This window comes from Parasteatoda tepidariorum, chromosome 1 (genome assembly GCF_043381705.1).
Source record: "Parasteatoda tepidariorum isolate YZ-2023 chromosome 1, CAS_Ptep_4.0, whole genome shotgun sequence".
NCBI classification, from domain to species: domain Eukaryota; kingdom Metazoa; phylum Arthropoda; class Arachnida; order Araneae; family Theridiidae; genus Parasteatoda; species Parasteatoda tepidariorum.
In genome coordinates this window covers 26209478-26232225 of record NC_092204.1, presented here as the reverse complement: position 1 = coordinate 26232225, position 22748 = coordinate 26209478, and the positions used below count along the sequence as shown (strand labels likewise).

The 22748-nt window shown below is 33.9% G+C and overlaps 1 protein-coding gene across 1 annotated transcript; it reads left to right on the top strand.

Moving 5' to 3' along the window:
• The first annotated feature begins 1701 nt into the window (after positions 1-1701).
• On the top strand, positions 1702-21824 carry LOC107453785 (uncharacterized). Its single transcript, XM_043052619.2, has 9 exons — positions 1702-1817; positions 6747-6865; positions 7059-7268; positions 9656-9872; positions 12760-13000; positions 14286-14409; positions 17592-17778; positions 19687-19909; positions 21686-21824. Exons 2-9 carry the CDS (start codon positions 6755-6757, stop codon positions 21777-21779), a joined length of 1407 nt encoding a protein of 468 aa, XP_042908553.1. The 5' UTR covers positions 1702-1817; positions 6747-6754; the 3' UTR covers positions 21780-21824.
• The last annotated feature ends 924 nt before the right edge of the window (positions 21825-22748 follow it).

The window sequence follows — 22748 nt, the reverse complement described above, 5'->3', positions numbered from 1 at the left end:
AATCACATAGTCGCTTTGGTGAATGTCCAAAATATTCGCTATAGCCGATTTAATATTAATTTATTCGTTAAAATTTTTTTTAATATTTATTTGATATTTTAATATCTGCTGACAATAGATTAGAAGAAGCATCAGTATAGGTTATACCCATAGAGTTGATATACTGGGTAGAGAGAGTAGAATAACCCCCGACCCGTGGACAAGATAAAGTCACGTGACTGTAGCCCAAACTTGCCGTTCACTGAGACCGCTTCGATTCCCGTCCATTCGTTTAGCATTGCGATCGTCTGATGCAATTAACTGTCTGTCTTTTTAATTCAGAAATAAGAATGGTACAAAAGTCCTGAGCATTTTGCTGCACGGAGAAGTTTTCTAGGGACTGTCCGATAACTTTTTACAAGAAAGGGCGACATTTTTTTTCACTTTTTCTATTTTAAAATTGATTTTAAAATTTTTCCGATACTCAGTCATGCTCTGATAATCATGTTTTATTTGCTTTAATAATCAATTACGCTCGTTTTTGCTCACTTTTTTTGCATTTAACATAAGTTTTTATTGTTTCTTAAACTTTAAACTTATAATGTTTAAGTATATTTCAATATATATTCTATTTTTAGCTGAAATAGCTGCAAAGCTTTGTTGGCTTCCTTGGCGAGATACTTTAGCGCCAAGGAACAGTTGAGTAAACTTTCGGTTTTGTTTTAGTTCTCTTTAAATGTCGATATCATTTCTGTATATTCTGAAGATTTTGTATATCTTTACCTCTTGATTACTAAAACCCAATATTTATCTTGTTCTAAAATGTNTATGCCTCCTGCTTTAGGAAATTTCTTGGTGAAAAATTAAAACAATGTTGTTGTCGTAAGGGTGCAATTGCTCTTGTTTTCCAGTGGTGCCATCTAAGGCCAAGAATTTTACGTCTGCCACACCCATACGTCACATCTGTTTATAGGGTGGACCTATTCATACATCCACAGATCGTAATTTTGACATGAACCAGAGGACGTTCAATCTCCAATTCAATACCTCTAGAGGTATAATTTGTTATGGGAACATAGAGGATTTTGTGATCCGACAGATTTAGCGCGCATCAGTCACCATTTACAACACGGGATGTATTTGGCATGCTGGATTCGGACGCCAGCTCTCACGAACATGAGACCAGCGCCCTACCAGCCAGGCTATCCCGACCCCAATCAAAACAGTAAATAAGTATGTATGTAGGGAGTCGTAAATTAGTTTTTAAGTGAGGAAGGATCGAAAATGTTATCGAAATATAACAAATCACTATTAATGAAGACGGCTGTAGAAAACATCAAAAATCTGTTTGTTTGCCGGATGAAGTCTTTTCTAAACATGTGGTCTTAGAATTTTTTCAACATCTCTCAGCTTTTGACGGCAATCAGAAAGGTCATTGACGTTTTTTACGCGCATTTTCTTCTATAACTATTCATCAGATTTCGATATAATTTTTTCGCCTCACTCAAATATTAATGTGCAACCCCAATGATTAGTTCTTATATTCGTCTTGCATGTCTGGAAAAATATGGCATTTTAATTGCTGGAGTTAGTATAGTAACAAGATTTAGGAATATGTTTGAAATATTTCGATGAATTTTGCTTAATATATGCAAATCAATGCTATCAGCTCCGATAAACTCTTTTGTTACTCCTGAATTGATTTAATATTTTACGGAAATTGCAGATGTTACTTTTCGTTATCTTCGAGCAACACATGGTGTAGTTCACCTGTATATATATCAATAAAACGGAAAACCAAACGCTCTTTACTTATTTATCAAGGGAATCTTTAAAAGGTGAGTTATTTTTAAAACTACAGTATGTGTTTAAAACTACAATAATGTGTGTTATCTTTCTATGCCTACTTTTATCAAATATTGTTTCACATTGAATGATTTCTAGATATTTAACAAAAAAGTAAATTTTTTGCCCGAATCAAAATTTTAAAATTGTTTTTCCGGGTTCCAAACAAAAATTATCGACACAGTTTTCAAAGCAAATTTTACAAATAATGTGACCAGAGACGTGGTGGCTCAGCGGATACAGCACTCACCTCCCAATGAGGTTGCGGGTTCGAATCCCAGCGATGGCTGGATGATACTAGTTTCAGTCCGACCACAGTGCTGACATAAAATATCTTGGGTTAGAGTCCCCTTGCATTGGGAGGTTCTCGTGGTATTCCTCTCCATGTAACGCAAATGTGGGTTAATTCCATCAAAAAGTCCTCCCCGAAAGCAAAATTTCTCCCAATGCTTGATCCAGGAGTTTCCTTGTCTTCTGAATTGGATTCAAAATTTCGAGGCTATTCATTGAAAGTCATAAACTCATGATTGGTTCGGCTGTTTAATGACGCTTATAAAATAAAATAATGTGGTCATGTGATATCTATGTAAGAATCATGATTTACTATAGAATACCTATAACAGATCGGCATAGAACGAAAATAAAAATCTTTCTCACATTGTCTGCAGGCATTCTCTATAATGGCTATGCAAATTATACAATAATACAAGTTTTGTCTATGAACATTAGACATCCATAAAATGACTAAGCATTCTATAAAATTCAGGAACAATGCATAGAAATATGTTAGCATTTTAAAAAGTTATGGTTAAGTACAGGATAATTGTTGTGAAAAAAATTTCTATTGTAATTGTAAGATCCACTAACGCCGCTGTTCCTTTGGTTTTTAAAATTTACATAGCATTTTAATTTTGCTGTGTAAAAATTATAAGACTCAAAAACTTGAAATTACGAAGTAAGAGAGAAAATATGCTTAAGGAATATGATAGAATTAAATAAATTTTTAATGTTCAATAGTTTGTTCGAGAATATAACTGTGAAACTTGTAGCAAAAAAGAAAAAAAAAAGAAGAAGAAGAAGCAGTCGCTTTGCAGCTTGCAGTATCGCAAATACCAAGTTGAAAATTAAAGCCCTGAAAAAAAATTTTTATTAATGTGCAGTGCGAATTTTTTTTTTTTTTTTTTTTTTTTTTTTTTTTTTTTTTTTTTTTTTTTTAAGTATTTGATTTTTTGAAATTCAATTTCTCAAGAACTACTTGACCAATTTCGCTCAAATTTTGTATTTTGCAATATAAAATTATGTTCTCTAAAATGAGGTAAAAAATTTTACACCTTACAATTCAAACTTTTTCACCATTATTAAATAAAATAATAAATATTTACAAAAAGTTATTTTTTGCATGGAATTATCTTTGGATAAACGAATTTTATAATTGTTTGCAAACATTTTTCAATTCGCTACAAAAGTTCTCGAGATATAGCGAAATACGCAAAAGGTAAAATTAAAATTAATTGGTCCAAATTTTGGAGCGATGTCCTGGCCAAACTGTTGGGACCATACTTCCCGGATTGCGGCTACCCCCGATATTTTGGGGGTCAAAAATACGAATTACCGTGGAAAAAAATAAATGTTTACTCAGAGAAAGTACGCTTCTGTGTATGATTCCGTAACTTAAAATATCGTCCGCTGTCTTTAATTAGCATATTTAAAGTCAATTCTTCGAGCTATTTAGAATTAGTCCTAGAATGTGAAAATCCTATCATTAGATCAAACGTTATTCAAGGTGGTCCGTTTTTTTTATTTGCGTACCGCACTTGAGTTATTTTTTTCTTCAAAATTTTAATTAGTTCTAAACTTATTGCTCTAAAAGACCTTTTATCCATTTTTGTACGAAAATTTATTCATTTCTATCGAGACCTTTATTTTATAAGCTAGCGCTTTATTCCAAAATTAACAAAAATAATTAATTAAAAAAATAAAAAGATAAGAAGAGAGAATGAAGATTGCTCTCAGATAATAATCTAAACAGTTATATTAAAAGTTTAAAAATACAAAAATTAAATTAAATTACGAAAGATAAAATTTTTTTCTTATTTGAACTGATAAAAATGAAATCGTTTAGCCGTAAAATTACTTTACTGTATACATGCATTGAATACATACATTCCTAAGCTTCATTTTCCCCCCTCCAAGTACTTAACTCGTAAGTACTCGCTATGATTCTTAACAGCATTTTATTGCTTAAAATTATTATATTTTATTTAGAAAATGTTCTTTGTGGAACATATCATTTTTTTAGGGGAAAGAAAAACAATGAATAATAATGAAGGTTGGTGAGCGGGGCTCAGTGAAAAATCCAGGAAAGGCCACCTCTATGTGGCGACCTCCTCTATTTACGACCAAAAATTAAGACTTGTTCTCTGTGTTGAATTTGAAAATAAGTGATGAAAAAAACAACAAAAATTAAATATTCATCAATTTTTTAAAAAAAAAAAAAGAAAAACGAAAGAAAGCGTAATGGTGTAAAAAAACTCCATCGCAATCCGTGCGGTGCGAAGGGGCGTACGAGGCTTGAAGGCACACTGACCATAAAAACGATTTAAAATTAATAAAAAAAAAATTTTACCTCTGAAATATTTTTAATTCAGTTTTTAAATAATAATAACCCTTAACTATACTTCGAATATAATTATTATAAGATAGCGAGTTATTGTTTCCTATTACTAGAAAAAAGAATTCATTTCAGTATGATAAGTTCAATGTTTCAATTCAGTAACTTGAGTCTGCCTTTTCATCACAATTGCGATTTTAATTATCTTCAATTAAAATAAAATCAATGATTGTGAACATCCAAATATCTCTTGACCTCAGTGTTTTTGTTTCATACTCCTATGGTTATAAATTTTTTTTATGATAAGTCTAAGATAGAATGTGCTTATAAATCTAGCGGGGCGGCACATGTGAGTCTACAAATCTTCAAATGCAAACATAATTTATAACAAAAACAACACTCTTGGCAGAAAAGTCGTATAGTTTTATGAGAAAATCATAGGGGAACCATTGCAAAAGAGCGAGAATTTACATGTGCGAGAATTTACATAGGAACTAAAGCCAGACACGGAGATTCTCTTGTACTAGTTCATACAATGACCGCAAATAAGGTCTCAAAGGAGCACACATAGTTCTGGATTCAGGTCTGGTGATCTAGCTGACAGATATACCCTGTTAATATTTTCATATTTTTGAAAATTATCCCCATAGTGAGGTCTATTAGGCAGAGCGCTGTAATCCATTAATATTAAATTTAAGAAACTGAATCCCGAAAAAGTGAATGTAGGGTTCTGAAAACCTATCTCTATACTCTATTAATAGGGCCTCTTATAAGGAACTTGGGGCCATCTATCATGATTCCTTCCCAAACCATTAACTTCCGTTTCCATAAAGGTTGTATTCTCAGGCAGTGGAGGGTCTCTGGTCGATACATTGATATTGAAGAATGCCAATAATTCTTTAATGGGTATTGGTTAGCGACCTCTACAGACCTCTGGTCACATTAAGTTGCGTTTCGTAGACTTTATATGAATTTATATCATGACTATAGACCTATGGGCACCTTTTTATCATGACTATAGTATATCATGACTATAGTATATCATGACTATAGACCTATGGGCACCTTTATAAGGTGTGTAAGGTGTACAATACATGCCTTATAAAGGTTCAAAGACTTTAAACTCCCATCTAACTGTATCCTTGGGTAGGACAGTTGGAATTCGCAGTTGTCGGAGAAGACAACTAGAACCTGAAAACAGCATAACAAGTGGATCAACTGCCGTAGAAACATCTAAACTGCTTTATTTTTCGGATGAAATCACGATTAATGACCTGAATAACATTGAAAGATTAAAAGATTTTAAGATTAAGATTAAGAGATTATTACATTAAAGACTAAGAGATTAAGAGACCAATTTTTGTTCGATCCTGTAAACACTGTTTCACACGTTCAGAAAACGATTACGCAACATCATGTGCGGGAATTATAATTGTTGAATGAATATTTTGTTTACATTATGTCAACTTATCTAGGTACCAAATTTAATTTAAAACAGGTCTAATAGTTCAGTATAGATAATCAGCAAAATCTAAAAATTCTCTTAAATTTTGAACACCAGGATTATGTGCCAAATGGTATGGTATGGGGTATAATAGAAACTTGGTATCATAATAGAAATCTTGGTATTAAATTTAGTTTAAATCAGGTTTGATATTTCAATATCGATAATCAACAAATTCTAAAAACTCTTTTAATTTGGAACTCAAAGATAAAATGTATTAGGTTATAATAAAAGCAATTTTTTTTTTTTTTAGTATGAAATAAAACTCATGAGCTTGAAAACTGAACTAAGTGCGATTTGATGTCATCATTTAAATTTTTACCATTTAAAATGTTTTGTAAATTACGAAATATATAATTCTAGCGTACTAGGTCGAGGATCACATATCGCAAAGGAATTGTGTTCAACCACTCAATGAGACGACACGAGAGAAATTATTGGACCTTGGTCGGGAAGTGATGTCGCATCCCCCATATATCTCTGACCTTGCAAAAACGAAATATCGTCTATTTCGGTGTGTACAAAACTTTTTAAATGGTAAAAATTTCAATACGAGCTATGACACCAAATCGCACTTGATTGACATTTTTAAGCTGATAAGGCCCGAAGATTCTATGAGCTCAGGATGTTAAAGTTACCAGACAAAAGGTCATCGAACAGAATGTAGGATACATGATTAAAGTTTATTTTGTGTGGAGAAAAGATTATCAACTCGACTTTTTTGCCAACCAAAAAGGTTCAATGTTTAAATTTTAGACGAAATTCATAATTTTTGCTTCATAATTTATGTTTCTATTTATACTGTAGAATCAGCCATGGTAAGCGTGGTCATACCTTTTTTGATGTCTGTCATTCTTGGCAGAACTATTGATTTGAGGACGTATGATATCGGGGGAGATATCTATGACAGTCAGGATTATACGGAGGTACATTTTTACTCCTATACTTTTTATTACTTATTTTGAACTTACTTACATTTTACATTTAGAATACATTTTAACTACTTTTTATGTGCTATGAAAACTCAACAACTAAAACATACTATGAGAACTCAAGATTTACTAGTTGTATTTATTGTTCATGACTATTCATTCGTGCTATGCTATATTTACTCTTTAGGTTCCGTTGCATGTTCTGAACTCAACGTACAACATTTTGGACCAGAATGTCTATCCATACTCTTACGTAGGACTTCCAGCTGATTTAGTGTTGCGAATTAAATCGAATCATCTGAGTTCAGCCTCAGGCACCTTGGGCCTTGACGGACTTCTTAAGACTCAACATAAATCGAAAGCTACAACCATCGTAGTTTCATCATTTTATCAAACGGTGAGGCAGTTAATTACAAATACCACTGTGAAATTTCTTTATTTGCTTTCTTTTAATAATTCATTTATTTATTATTGTTGTAAATATACTATGCTGTAATTGCTGTGTCCCTTATGACTTTATTTGAAAACTAATCTATACATATGGACATATGTTGTTACGTATGAATTAGGAAACTAATCCATATATACAGTTCACTGCAACACAAAGCAGCTTGAAAAACAGTAAATAGTTACCAGAGAAAAATAAATAATTGAAAATGAACAATAAAAAGTCAAAGAAGGATAAAGGGAAATGTCAATTATAGTCTGATCATTGCGAGTTTGTTGTTGATCTAGCTTCCTAATTTGCGCTCATTGCCATAAAAACTAGCGCACCTAGAAAGAGTTATCAGAATGAAACGAAATTTTACATACCAAAGTGCAACGTTGATATAAGTAAGTGAATTAAAAATCAAAGCGAAATGATAATTTATTACTATTAAGATTACAAATGAAAGAAGATTTCAGTACCCTCTTGGGATTCCTCTAACGCGAATACAGAATGATGTGTTGGGGTAGTCTCTTTTAATGTCCTGCGGCATCTCACTTGTTGCTGTAATACAGTTGCTGTAACACACCACTAAATTGACTAAACTTGGAAGGTGTCCAACAAGCCATCTCAACTAGTCCCAGATATGATAGTTCGGTGGCAGATCTGGTGATCTAGCAGGCCAAGGAAGTGTGTAGAGAAATGTGACGGAGGCATTCCTGTGTCACCCTTGCTGGGTATTATCTTTTGATAATCAAGCAAGCATTGTCTGGTTGAAAATGGTACATTGGAGCTCTGCTATGAGTGGCAACACAATTGGTTTGGTCACCACATGTGGCCAACAGACCTGTGAAGCGGTTTTACAACTTTTCTCGCCCACTGCGTAAAAATACATCCCCAGAACTCCAGAGATCCGAAGGTCCCAAGCCGATCAGACACGGAAACCATCAACCGCCACACAGAAGCCGTGTGTGCAGTTCCGTGCACTGGCTGCCATGTTACCAAGTCAATTTTTGGGGTGATTGACGTATGTCATATGCGATGACACGCCAAAGAATCACACCAATTGTAGAAGTGGTATGATGCTCTGTAGCGTAGGGAAGATTGAGGCGTTCACCATAGGGCCTCCACACTCGTACACGATGGTTATCACTACCCAAATGAAATTTGGATTTTTCACAGAGAGACACCACTTCAAATGGAGGTAGCGGTAGGCAGGTGTCAATCCTACCAACGCTGTCCAGCAGCTGGCCGTTTCTACAGCAGATGTGGTGGTATGGCGTGTCATCAAATAAGGCACACGATCATCTCTAATATTAATACACAGTGCCATTACATCTCAGCGGTACGTAATAGTCGTCCAGTTACAAGAATTTGTGGTTAAAATTTGCAGAAAAAGCGGAATCGGGTATGTATACCAAACACATGAGGATGGTTCGCGGGTACGTGTTAACATAACTTTTACCTAAGCTAATTACTCCCATACACAGGGCTTTATCTAGGAAAGCGTTGACCCTAGGCATAAAACTATCAAGGGTGCTGATTGTTACTTTAAACCAAAGTTACATGCTGTTTAATTGTGAAGAGTTTTTAAATTATTTTAACATAATTAAATTACGATATATAAGTAAATTTATGGTTATACTTATTTCAATTTTAGTTAACTCTTATTTTTAATAGATAATTCTTAAGGAAAAACGCAAATATAATATATTTGAAACATTTAAGGGGCCCCCAGAAACGTGGGGCCGTCGACCTGGGCCTCTCAGGCCTTATAAATAAGGCCTTGCCCATACAAGCTAATTTCTCCTCACGCTGCTTTACTTTTGTAATAAGGCGAATTATATTTTAATTTTTAAATATCTGTCAACACTATTAAATAATTTTATAATATATAATTTGCATCCGTTACCGTTTTGTTAAGCCTTGTTCAAATTTAGCTTAATATTCTCTCTGAGCTGTGTGCGTAGTGTATGTTTGATTAACAATTAGCATCAACTAAATTTATTTTATGAATTAGTGTAAATGAGCATCCTAAATAAATGATTCCTACTTGGTAGTTTATAGTACTGACTCTTATATGTATCAGATCTTACTTGTAAATTTAACTTTAAATTTTAAATTAATTGTAAATTTTAGTGTTACTGAATGCTAAAAATTGACGCTAAATAGTGTGAAAGATTCTCTTTGGTGTTTCATGTCGTCAAGAACTGTCCACTGATTGATTGTGTTGTAAACTCCAAGAACTAAGAGTTTTCTGTGGTGTTTCACAACACTACACCAGATTGGTATAAAGCAGTTTCCGCCATTTTTGATTTTAAGATACATGGAAATTTTTTATATTGTATATTTTGTAGGTTTACAGAGAGTTAAGTGACAACGCAAAGCTAATCCCCCAATGGTCAGAGCAAATTAAAAGGAGTCGTACTCATTATGCCGCATCTGCCATCTATGGTGGATGGAGTGCTATATTCTATAAAGTGATCTGCACTCACCCAGACGACGATAAGACTGTCAGGGACATCTTGACATCGAAATTAGGAGTAATGGGAACAATTTCTGAAAAGACAGTAGGTAATAAATATTCTTTTCATTTTAAATAATGATAAGAAAAATAAATTTCAAACCAAAAATGCAACTTAAAACCCAAGATGACGGGGGAAGAATTAAATTTAGATTGGTCTCTTAGTCATCTTGAAACTCGATTAAATTCTTAATTTTCATTTTCAAACCTTTGATGATATAGTATACTTTTACAGCACTATACTTTTTAAGAAAGATCGAAAATAACAGCGTCGCACCTTTAGATTGAAACAAACAGCGCTTCATAATTTTTAGTGCTTTCATTTTTCTTCCTTAAAAAATTTAAAAGAATAAAATGATACAGTTACTTATTTTGGAGAGATATTTTAATGCTGTACATTTTCCCATGTTTTAAAATTTATTTTTAATTTTGCTTCAACTAGCAAAAATTGATCTGGAGTAAACTAAAAAATTATACCGTCGTTTAATTTCGCAAAAACAAAAGATTTTTCAAAAATTCAATAAAAAACAAACCTTCACTACTTACTTTACTAATGTAAACAATGACATGCTTCTTAAAACCGGAAGAAATTTAGAACACTTCCGCTGTATCCCTCCGCTTATGTCATGCTTACGAGGTAATGTGTGAACAGGCTTAATATTCCAGGAACTTTTTTTTATCGTGATTTGTGTTTAAAATTACTCATAATTTTGTCATTCATAAGAGTTTTCTGTAATTTATAAATTCTAACAGATCATGAGCCTACAACAAATGTAACAAAATTAATATCACAGCATAAAAAAAAGCGCAAAGTTAGTCATGTTTTTCGTGTTATCCTTTATTTGGTTATATTTGTGTAAAATAGCACAGTCGGTTATTTTGAGTAGCATCACAGCAAGCTTGCTGTGTCTTCCGAATTCATTTGCCATTTGCTTCACTGCAAGTTACATTGAAAACCGGATGCTATTTAGGCAAAGTATGAAATAAACGTCCTGATGAGGTTATTATGTAAATGATGTGCATGTTACTGTGAATGACCGAAATTGGTGGTTGTTGACTTTCACCGGTGAATGTTGACAATCACATATTACGATTCACATTTACGATCACGATTATTAAACATCAATTCACTAGTATATAATCTTGATACTAGCATAAACTTATTCCCTTATGACCTCAGAACACAGGGCATCACAGATTCGACGAATCAGTTAGTGGCGCTTCGCGCCAACACTGAACTATCCAAAATATCCAGCATCAAGCACTTGATCTTGATGTACCCTTTGATAGATATACACCGAAGAGCCATTACATTATGACCACCCTGCTAATAACATGTAGGACCACCTTTAGCCCTTAAAACTGCTAGCACCCCCCGGGGCATTAATTCCACAAGGTGCTGATAGGTAGTCTGAGGTATCTGGTACCAAGCGCTCACCAACTGGTCCTGCAATTCCCTCGCATTGCGTGGCAGCACGAATTTGGTTTTCCAAGTAGGACCACAAATGCTCTATTGGATTAAGGTTAGGTGAATTTGGGGGCCAAGACATGACTTGAAAGTCACTGGAATGTTCCTCGAACCAATCCATGACGATTCGACCCTTATGACTTGGTGCATTCTCCTGTTGGTAAACACCATCCCCCGCAGGAAAAACCGTTGCCATGAATGGGTGAACTATGTTCAAGTAGCTTACAGACGTCAGGGATTGTTCTATGAGGATTATGGGTCCTAATGTGCCCCATGAAAACATTGTTCCATTAAACCATGAAAACCTGGGCGAGCCCATTGTTATAGACGGAGGGTGGTCATAATGTAATGGCTCTTCGGTGCATGTTGCAATTATCGATTTCTGCTCTCCCCTGGTGGATAAACGGTACCGGAGGAGACGGGAAAGAAAATTCGGAATATCCTTTCTCTTTAACGTTCTGAACTAAACTGAGGATGGATATTTACTCTGTCTTTCGATACATGTTAAATATAAGGCCATCATCCAATCACAATTTGTGACATTAGGCATGCGTTATATTTATCCTTTTTATATCATTATGCCAATACAATAAGCAGTTTTTTGAAGGTAATAAAGTATTTTACTTCTGTCAGTTCTTAGTTTTTTAATAAATATCGAAAATAATTGATAAATAATAATTGATAAAAATAATTTGATAAATTTGAAAAATTTTAATAAAATCCAAAAGCGGACAAATGTATAGTTTTAAATTATTTACTCAAAATCACAAATAGCAAAAACTTATTGCAATATGATTTCAAGGAAAAAACTATAAAAGTTCTAAAAATACGAAGCACTATTTCTCTTAATCTAATAAAGTGACCCCATTATTCAGTGACATAAGTAAGAACCCCACGTGGGGGGCAGGAGGTTTGAGGGCGCAAGATCAATAAATAATGCACATGGGTGCGCAACCTGGTGCCCGCAGTAGCACCTGAACCTGAAACAAAAGGACAAAAACAAAAAACTATTATATTTTGTTTTCTCCACACACAAAAAATTACGTTTTTGAGCGCGGCACATCTAAATAAATGTAATCTTTCGATCGCTTTTTTCGGTGATTATCACTACGAATTTCCAAAATCCCAACAATTTTGACTTCTCGAATGTATCCCGAATGTCTATTCACAGTGTTCTTATCTCATATTATAATTTTAAAAATATTGTGGTAAGTCTAAAATAGGGCGCGTTTATAATTCTTGCGGGAGGGCGCACCTAAGTCGATATACGCAACTGCCATTATTTTCAATCTTTCACGAAAAGTATAGTGCGGTCGTATGACGCGCAATCATTAAAACTTTAAAAACATAAATTAAAAATTCTTTTCAAATCCGAGAGAGCGGTTCTGCATTCCTCAACCTGTTTTGCAAAGGTAGTACTTCACTTTATTAATGGTTTTCAATAAAAGTTTTATTTCTGATGCACACAGGTCTTTGGAATGAAGCTTTCGAAACCATTAAAAATCATCCAGATTTGAAGGATACAATAAACGTCCAAGTGAAAAGGTTTTCGAGCCATCCCGTTGCAGAAGATATTTCGACGCCTGACAAACTATGGGAAGCCATCAAGGCATTTGAATTTGACGTGGGACTAGTTGGACGTCCGCTTTTTGTGGAATTTAGACCTCTGCGCAAGCTTGACAACCGATTTCCATCTGTAAGACCACACCAGTAAGACTACTTTCGTTTTATTTGCGATCAAAATGAGCTTTACCTACGGCAACACTTCTCATGCTTTCAACAGTAAATGCGTAGATACTCATAGAAATTGGGAGTACGCTAGTTTCTGTTTTGATTTTCAAACCAATTAACATTGTTTAAGTTTGGAAACTATATGGAACTCAAAACTTCATTAAACATAGCGCCTAAAGTAAACATTGTGAAATGTAAAAAAAAAAAGAAAAGAAAAAAAAGAAGATTTTTTTTTAACAGCCTAAAAGAGAGAGAGGTATTATGGAAGTGAAAAACATCGCAATATATTCCCATACACCAGAGGAGAGGTGATGGAGGAGGTCGTAGTCATAGAACCAGTCTTTTCCCAGATGGCGTATTCGAGTTTTGCGATAGAAAATATGAGCCGAATAAAAAAAAAGTAACGCTTTCGCATATCAGCCAACAATGGCCTAGCACCTAGCATCGTTTTCCGGCGGTTATATTTTACCAGCCATGGTTAAAATGCCACGTAATTTCTCTCCAGTCAGGTGACGTGGACAACGCCTAATCTATAGATACCCCTTTCACCAAATTTCCACACCGTAGCCAACGAGAAGACTTTCAACGACAACTGATTTAAAGTGCCATTTGCTGCGTATATACATCAATTGTTTTAACAGCTATAAGGATCGAATTCACGACCCCAGTATAATTTGTATAATTTTTATGGTATCTTTTTATCTCAGCTAGCTGTTTTCTACGGGGAACACCAAGTTTGAAGCTAAGCATGACCCGCTCAGAAATGACCTTTAATTTAGCTGCACTAAGGTCACGGTTCAGTGGGAGGGAGGCATCAAAAGAAAATTAACTTTACTTAGTATCATTCATCCCCGAAAATAATACATGACCGAATTTCTTTAGTTACGAGCTCAGGTTTTTTAAAAATTTCAATTACTTTACATTATTACACTATTTAAGTTTATCGAAACACTTTCAGCAAAATAACCATGCTGTTTCAGACAACTTCGGAAAACAAATTTGGTGACATCACACAACGCTGATTTTAGTTGTGCATATCTGTCCAAATAAATTGAAGAAATATAACTATTAATGATTGTAATAAATAATTGATTCAAAAAAATAGTCATCAATTTGCAAGCAACAATGAATAAATTCTTATGAAACAAATTTCCCTTCCCATAGCTCTGTCCAGCGAATTTTTTAAATTATTAAAATTTGTGATTATAGTTAATAAAGATTTTTTATATCTTTTCTTTTTAATTTTTAATTCTTTTTTAAATAGTGAGTTGGACAAAGAAATGGAAATCCTTGATGAAATGTATGATGACTTGAGGTTTTCAATGGGAGTCATGAGGAAATGGTTATCCAACTCGTTGACTGAATTTACCGATGAACAAGAAGACAAGGTAAGTAGTGACTGTACCCAATCATTGATAAAATGTGGCGATTTTTTTTACTTACATCGAGCGGGGGTGCTATCCCCTCTGCAGTGAATCAAAATTGCGATGGCAAGTCTTCGGATCAACCTCAGGGATGTGAGACTTAAATGAACTACAACACAACAACAACTAATAAATTCTTAATTAAAAAACCTGAAGTAAAAGTCGTGTCGAATAGCAATATACATAGCATAAAAGCAGGGCTCACAAAGTGTGTACCACGGATTGAGATGTGGGTTGTCGTAAGGTGTCCTAGACTTTAACTCCATTATTGATCCTTTTATGGTAATCTGTTACTTTTCAAAACGAAAAAGTTTCTATGTACTTCTGTCGATGGATGGTTGACTAAATGTAAACAATAACAAGCTTCTTAAAACCGGAAGAAATTTACAAAACTTCTAATGTATTCCTCCGCTTATATTATGCTTACGAGGCGATGTGTGAACAGGCTTAATATTCTAAAAAGTTTTATTATTGTGATTCGTGTTTAAATTAACGCGTAAAATTTTACCATTCATAAGAGCTTTCTCTAATTTATAAATTCTAACAGGTCTTGAGCCTAAAGCAAATGTAAGATAATTAACATCACAACATCAATAAAGTGTAAGGTTTGCCATGATTTGAATGTTATCCCTTATTTGGTTACATAAGTGCACAATATTGCTATTTGTTATTATTTGATAGAATCATAGCATGCTTTAGAAATTTTTCCAAATTCATTTGTTGCTTGTTTCGTTGAAATTAAATTGAAACAATGTAAGCATATAACCGTATATAAATACAGTAAAACTTGTGTAAGTTGACCACTTGTGGTGCATTGTTTTAGTGGTCAACTTAGACAAGTGGTCAACTTATGGAGGGGGTGGGTTATTGTTTACTTTTTCGTTTCCTATATCATGTTGCTGTATATTTAATTTTCTTTTTACTTGACTTAAAAATTTTATTCAGAAAATATGCAAATGAGTATCTTAAGAAATGTGTTTAAAACTGAATGAACTTCAATTTGATACATATAATTCTAATATTTAACTAATTTTTTTTTAAAAAATTATTTCGTTAGTTATGCATGTGAAGTGTTTAATAAATATAATTTCTTAAAATATCAAAACACGAAAACATGTAATTTGAAAACTTTAACAAAATAAAGTTATTTGAACACTTTAAAATTTATTTACTACACTTAAAAATCAAAGACCATAAATAAAGGATCAAAGCATATTTCAGAGCATTCATTTATTCAAATGTTCACTATTGCAACTGGAAGAGCAACTTTTCAACTAACACATCTGTTTTCAATGAACGGATGAAAGAAATGGTCAAAAGCTGACCCCTTACAGTTTCCCCTGATGCTCAACTCACAAAAGGGCTTAGATAAGCTCTTTACACTATTTCGGCAAACAAGTGAAATTTTAACATACATTGCCAAAATGACAGAAAATTTTCTGAAATTTTTTTTTTCTGGTCAACTTATGAAAGTTTTAGAATAGAATTTCATAATACCCCTAGATAAAATTGACTTAAGGCCTGTTTACACAGTCCAATTTCTTGAATCCGAGAAATTGGACGGATTTCTCTGTCCAAGAAATTGAATGATTTGTTGACACTATCCAAGTTCTTGAATGTCGCTGATTCGTTGAAAGAAAAACTTGCGCATGCGCATTGTTCATATTCAACATTATAAAATAATACTTACATAAGTTTAAAATTACTAAATAAATTCAAATAAAATCATAATAACACAAATAAACCGCAACAGATCAATTTATTTGGACTAAAATATATGAAAACAGACAAGAAGATGACATAATTTGCTGCCTGATTCTTGACGTCACAAAACCTAAGACGCTGATTGGTTAAGGGAGAAAAAACTTGGATGGTAAGTAGAACATGCTCTACTATCGTCCAAGAAGTTGGACCAAGTTCTTGGATGTTTGTTTACACGATCAAAGCTCAAAGCAAAACAAGTTTCCATCAATATCAATCAATCTTTGTGCAAGAAATTGGATCGTCTAAACAGGCCTTTATTTCAGTGGTCAACATACAAGATAGACAGGTGGTCAAGTTACAAAGGTTTTGCTTCTTTATATTATATAGGAAAAATTCCGTTCTTGATAATTGAGGTCAACTTATGCAGGTGCCCAACTTACAAGGGTGGTGATGGTGAACTTGGTAGGTTTCACTGTATAATAATATTGGATGTCGGACTTTTTCAGACTCAGTTGTAAAAATCAATCAAAAGTAGTAACACGGCAGTCTTACGACGAATTTTAACCACTAGCGCCACATGTGCTTAGATTTACACGGTCAATCATCCATTAGAAGAACTACTTCACCTTCCGCTGTCAGTGGCAATGGTTACGAGGTAAAACTATTTTAAGTGGGGTTGTGGGGTAAGCATTTAGAACAGTTAGTGTCTCGGAGATCCGAGACACGATTCACGGATCACGAGTATAGGATAAAGAACTTGCTTTCTATTTATAATTTCCATTTCCTCCAAGAAAACAAGTAAATTTTAATGCTTTATTCAGGAGTTCACTCTGGCTTCTGGTTCGGGTTTCAGATTTACAAAGCTATGAGTTGATTAATTTTTGATAACTTAAAATTTTGGCAGAAAAATATCATTTCTATTTATTTTAAATGTCTTCGACGCTTTTAATGTTTCAGCTGAATAAAGTGATATGATATTATTGGTAAATAGTTTGTAAGGAGTTAAAGACATGCATGATAAAATACATGTGCATTGCGCAATTACCTTTTAAATACGATAATAATAAATAATTGATATTTTTCAAAAACAAAACTTAATATTAAATAACCTTTTTTAAAATGTTGATTGCAGAGTTGTACTCTAACAAATTTGTTAGAAAATTCTAGTGCGTGCAATATATCTCACCACTTATAGTCAGATGACAGCCTTGTGCACCACATTATTCGAAAGAGGTTTCACGTTAAAATAAAGATCAGCATATGATAAAATGAGTATGATAAAATGGATTAAAAATTTATAAAAAAAATGTTTCTCGTCATTCATTTTGACAATTGATTCGAGAAAGACGATTTAATTAGGAATTATCATGTTATATTATCTGATTATACTATATTATATACTATTGTTATATTTTGTACATTATTGCTTTCATTTCCATTAGCTTTTGAAGTTGTTTGACCACCTACGCGGTACCCTTGATTTCTTCCACACTGTGGCCGGGAATGCCAGTATCTATGACCCGATGGACGCAAACTATTTGAAATCAGCCATGCTGATGTACCATAGGGGTTTAACAAAACAGACCAGTTCCTACAAAATGCTATACTATCGACTGAAAGAAGATTTAGGTAAGCCCAAATGAAAAATAGAAATGCTTGATAACGTGAAAACTAAAGTGAATATATTTTTTTACTTCATTTTATAACCGTCGTTGAACGGCCGACCCAATTTTTGGGTTTACGACTAATAATGCTCAACTCCGCAGCTATGTAATTTTGAACCCAATCCAGAAGACAAGGCAACTCGTGGATCAAGTATTGGGAGAAGTTTTGCCTTTGCTAAGTACTTTTGGATGGAACTAACCCACATTTGCGCTTGCAGAGGAAGACCACGGGAACGGAAGACCACGGCGAAGGGACTCTTACCGATGATCTGTCTACCACTGAGAATATTTCACGTCTGCACTGTGGTTGATGCAAGCAGGCTAGCCAGCCGGACTACCAGCCATCGCTGGGATTCGAACACGGTTCACCTTATTGGAAGGCAAAAGCTCTATCCCCTGAGGCATCGCGGCAAGTAAATATAGTAGTACCATCATTCAAAAGGTTGCGTACACTATCTGGCCAAAATATCCGGACACTCAATAGTACGAACTCGGAGAGTCCTAAGGCTTACATTAATAGGATGTTGGTTTGGCATCGCACGTCTGGGAGAATTTCCACCAGTTTTTGACAGGTGTCCAAAGAAACTGATCCCAGCTCGTCCATCCCAGCTGAAGTAAATGCATGCAGTGAGGACGGCTTATTTAGGCAATTCGCCTTTTAATTCATTTCAAAGGTGTTCTGTGGGATTTAAATCGGGGCTCTGAGAAGGCTAATCCAGTTTACCTATTCCTTCAGAGCATGGAAGTACAAATCTCGATGTGTGAGTGGAGGTGTTAACTCGCTGGATGAGAAATGGGCCTTCCTTGAAATATTGCCATTGAATTGGGATGGCAGCCCAGTGAAGAATATCCGCTTACATCTCATAGTTCATATTTCCAACCATATGAACTAAGGCAGTGTTCCCCAACCTTTTTATCACCGCGAACCTGACAATGTTTGATAATTTTACGGTGGCCTGCTGTGGGCGGGGGGACGTTGATTTTTTATATTTTAGATTAGCTTGTATTTTAGATTATTTTGATTTATTAGTTTTAATTTAATTGTATTTAAACATGCCTTCAAAATGAAATACAGTTACACCAAAAAATAAATATAGTGTGATTTAACATTCTAACTTACTAGAACGTTAAATCAATGAGAACCCTGAGCTTGTTTCTTTGCAATGAGACTGCTCCATCTGGGGNTTGGGGGGGGGGGGTAATCGGAGACAATGACACCCGAAATGTGTTGCTTACGTCCAGTTTTTTCCGTTGCTTTGCTTTGGTTGCTGTTACTGCAGAAAACCCCACTTCACACAGATGGGTTGTCGGAAATAGGGATTTAAGTGCTGTGGTGGAAATCTCGGGTATTCTGCCATGACTTTAATCCAGAACACCGGCAGAGTAGTTGTTTCGAACGTAGTTTTAAAACCGCCATCATTTGCAATCTCCAGCAGTTGATCTTCTTCTTGCACAAACATGCTAGATTCGCCCGATTTATTGGCAAATTTGCAGCAGATCCATTCTTTACAATTAATTTGGGGTATAAACCTAGGAATTTAAATTCAGTTTCAATGAAATGGGCGTCCCGGTACCATTTGATCCGCGGATTAGGGAACACTGAACTAAGGGACATAGGTTAAACTATGAAACCATCCCCATTTTGGTCAGATAATGAAAAAAAAAGGTATTAGGAGATATTTCTTCCCAGAAAAAGATCAACCGATGGTTAAATAAGCAGAAACATCTTATCGACGACATAAAAACTTAGCTTTTTTAAAACTTAAACACTCCTTAGGAAAATTTTAAAAAGTGACATGTCATCATAGTGCTACAAACCCTAGTCATTCTTGCTGCGTACGTACGATTGATTACATAATAACATCCCTTTTAGATGCCGAATGTGAAGATACATTTAGACGAGGCATAAGTGGAATCTTGAAGGTATCTCATGACGAAAAAATCGAATTGGGTGGTCTTGTCAATGACTTAGAAGAATGCAAGAAAGAATGCGTAGAAGAACCAAAATGCAGATCCATAGGATATGCGGAAAATGCACCAGTTTTGGAGTACGATCATACAAGCAAAGGTCTCAGAATTGTCAGAAAGGAAAGACAGTAAGCAATTAAATTATCATTAAGTACTTTAAGTTTGGAAATCAATAGATTTTTAAATTTGGCTTGAAACTGTAATTGCTGCAGCCATTGTCAGGTGCTTGAGGTACACAAATCTTGTCAGTCAGTATGGTTATATTCAAGCACTATAGGTTATATCAAACACATATTTTATTCAAACACACACCCACTTTTACTCCTTGCAAAAAGAGTAGGCATCTCAAGTTTACATGATTTCCTCTCCTTTTCCATGGTTTCAAAAAATCTTGATTTCTCCGCACTTAAGTAAATTTCAACTTCGAATTATAGAGACGCACTGCGATGGGAATAAAGCAAGATTTGTTGACACTATTGAAACGGAGAGGGGCAAAGTGTAGAGAGAGGGAAAATGGCTCAATTTTGAGACGCCTATTCAATTTACAAAAAGTTTTAACGGCGTTATTGTCGCACTTAAATTATTATCTATTATTCTATCCACATGAACAGTAATCACTGATAGAGTTCAGTCAGTATACGACAGTGCAAACCGGTTCTTAAAAAAAGACCGAATGTAAAATCAACACTTAAAACATGCAAACTGTTTGGAAAAGCTGAAATCAACAGCACTTTAATTTAAAATTATTGTTAGTGGATTTTGTGTCATTACTTCAATGAAAGATACTAAACATGTAAAGTTGCTGTTTGTAAATATTCTTCCAATTAATTTTTTAGTATCATCTCACGTTGTGTAAACTAGGTCAGATCCCTCCTTTTATTTAAATTATTTACGTAGTCACGGATGCACTGAGCTCTCATTGCGAAAAACCGGAGCTCTAACCTCGGTGGTAGCTTGAAGCATACCTATTTTCTGACCATTGGGTTCCAGCCTGTCTTGGAAGTACTGGTGACTGAGGAACAATAAAGACCATATTGCTGTTGGTTTCAGAATTTTGGAGACTTAACAAACATGACCCCTTTGGTCTAACTAACTTTTGCTGGAATACTTGCCTTAGGTTAATATTGGACTAAACGCTCCCGAGTTTCCCCTTGATCCATTTAAGCCAGACTTAGTTTAATACATCATTTGATCAGCTTCCATCGAGCAAACATCGCATTGTTATTAACGTTCTTCGCAAAATTTTTTAATCTATCATATGCTCGGTCTGAAACCACGGTTTCTATATTTAAAAATAAATAAAGTTGTTATTTTGAAAACGTGCAGCAAAAAAATAAAATCTATTGCATTTTTATCTTGTTTAAAATAAGTCATTTTGCTAAGAAATCCCCTCAAAGGGTTAAATACATATTTTAATTGTGAGCAAAAAATTACCCTGATGCCTTAACTCTAATAGAATCTGTTTGGAAAAAAAAAGTATAAATATTATTTAAGTACTCACAAGGTTGCTTTATTAAATAAGATGATCTGGTCAACAACTGAGAATATTTAACAATAAATGAATACTGCATTTCAAAGTGCCTATAAGAAGAAAAATTTATCTTATATTGTTTTATTGTATTACAGTACTTTTAAATAATTTAATTAAATCTGTTCTTTGACGCGTTTTCAGAAATTGATGTTGTACAAATCTCATACACAAATAATTAAAATTAAAAGAAACATAAAACTTTTTTTTTGTGAGATTTCAGTTACATTTCTGTCTTAAAAATAAGTAGACTACTGATTCAAGCATAAAATTTCTCTAAAAACCAAAAATGTTTTAAACAGTACTGGTTATTGAATGCTTTGAAATTCATAATTGGTAAGAAATGTAATTGTTGTTCATTTTCTTCCCATCATAGGTGCTGGCTTTTCTTCAGAAGTTCTCGCACAACTACTTTAGCTCCATCTAAAGTTGAAGGATTGATAAAAATTTACGACAGAAATTGTTACTAAACTCTTTCTTCTTTTTTAAACAGATTAAATAATATTTTCATTTTTATGCTTTTGACATGCTTTTTTTCACAATTGTTTTTACCCTTTCATCATAATGATAATTTCCCATGCATATGGATAGTTAGTTGACCGTGTGCGCAGATGGTGCTGCGGATCAAAATTCGATGTAAGACTTCCGGGTTACTATTTCTGACAGATATTTACGCCGAAGCTAGAAAAAACGCGCTATTTGTGTTGGTATGTGCTGTTATTAATTTTCATAATTAATGCACGTATAATGCAATTCAAATTGCAATTTTACACTATATAACGGCTTTAGTCATTACCATTAGTAAAAAAAAAAAAAAACCCTAAATATATGATATAAAAAATTTTTTTTAAAGAAATTTTCTTTTTTAATTTGCTGTTGACTAAAAATGACTAAATATTATGACTTATGCTTAACGCAACTCTAATGACTTATAAACTCACGCACAATGCAATACGAATTGCAATTTTTCATTATATAACGGTTCAGAAAAAGTAAAAGAGAAAAAGAAAATTACATTTCGTAAAAAGTTCAGGATGTTGAACTTTATTTCGTTCGTTTATTCGTTATTTCGTCATTAGTAAAAAAAAAAAAAAAATCTTAAAAAAAAAATATATCATAAATTCGAGTTGCATTATGCGTTATAAAATTAATTATTTATTCTTATTTAAGTTATGAACAATATGCTGAAGAAAAAGTTGAATAAAAAATACGGATAAAGATAGAGTGATTTTAACATACTCCTCTTGATCGTTGTACAGAAAACAAAAGTATTTCTAAGTAAACTTCAGTAAAATTTTTCGCTTTATGTGAGTCTTTGTGAGCTTAAATAAAATACTAATTTCATAATTTTTTTTAGCATAAATACATAATTATGGTCCCGCAGTGGACTGATCGTTAAGACACGGTTCCCAGCAGATCACCGAAGTCAAGCATCACTG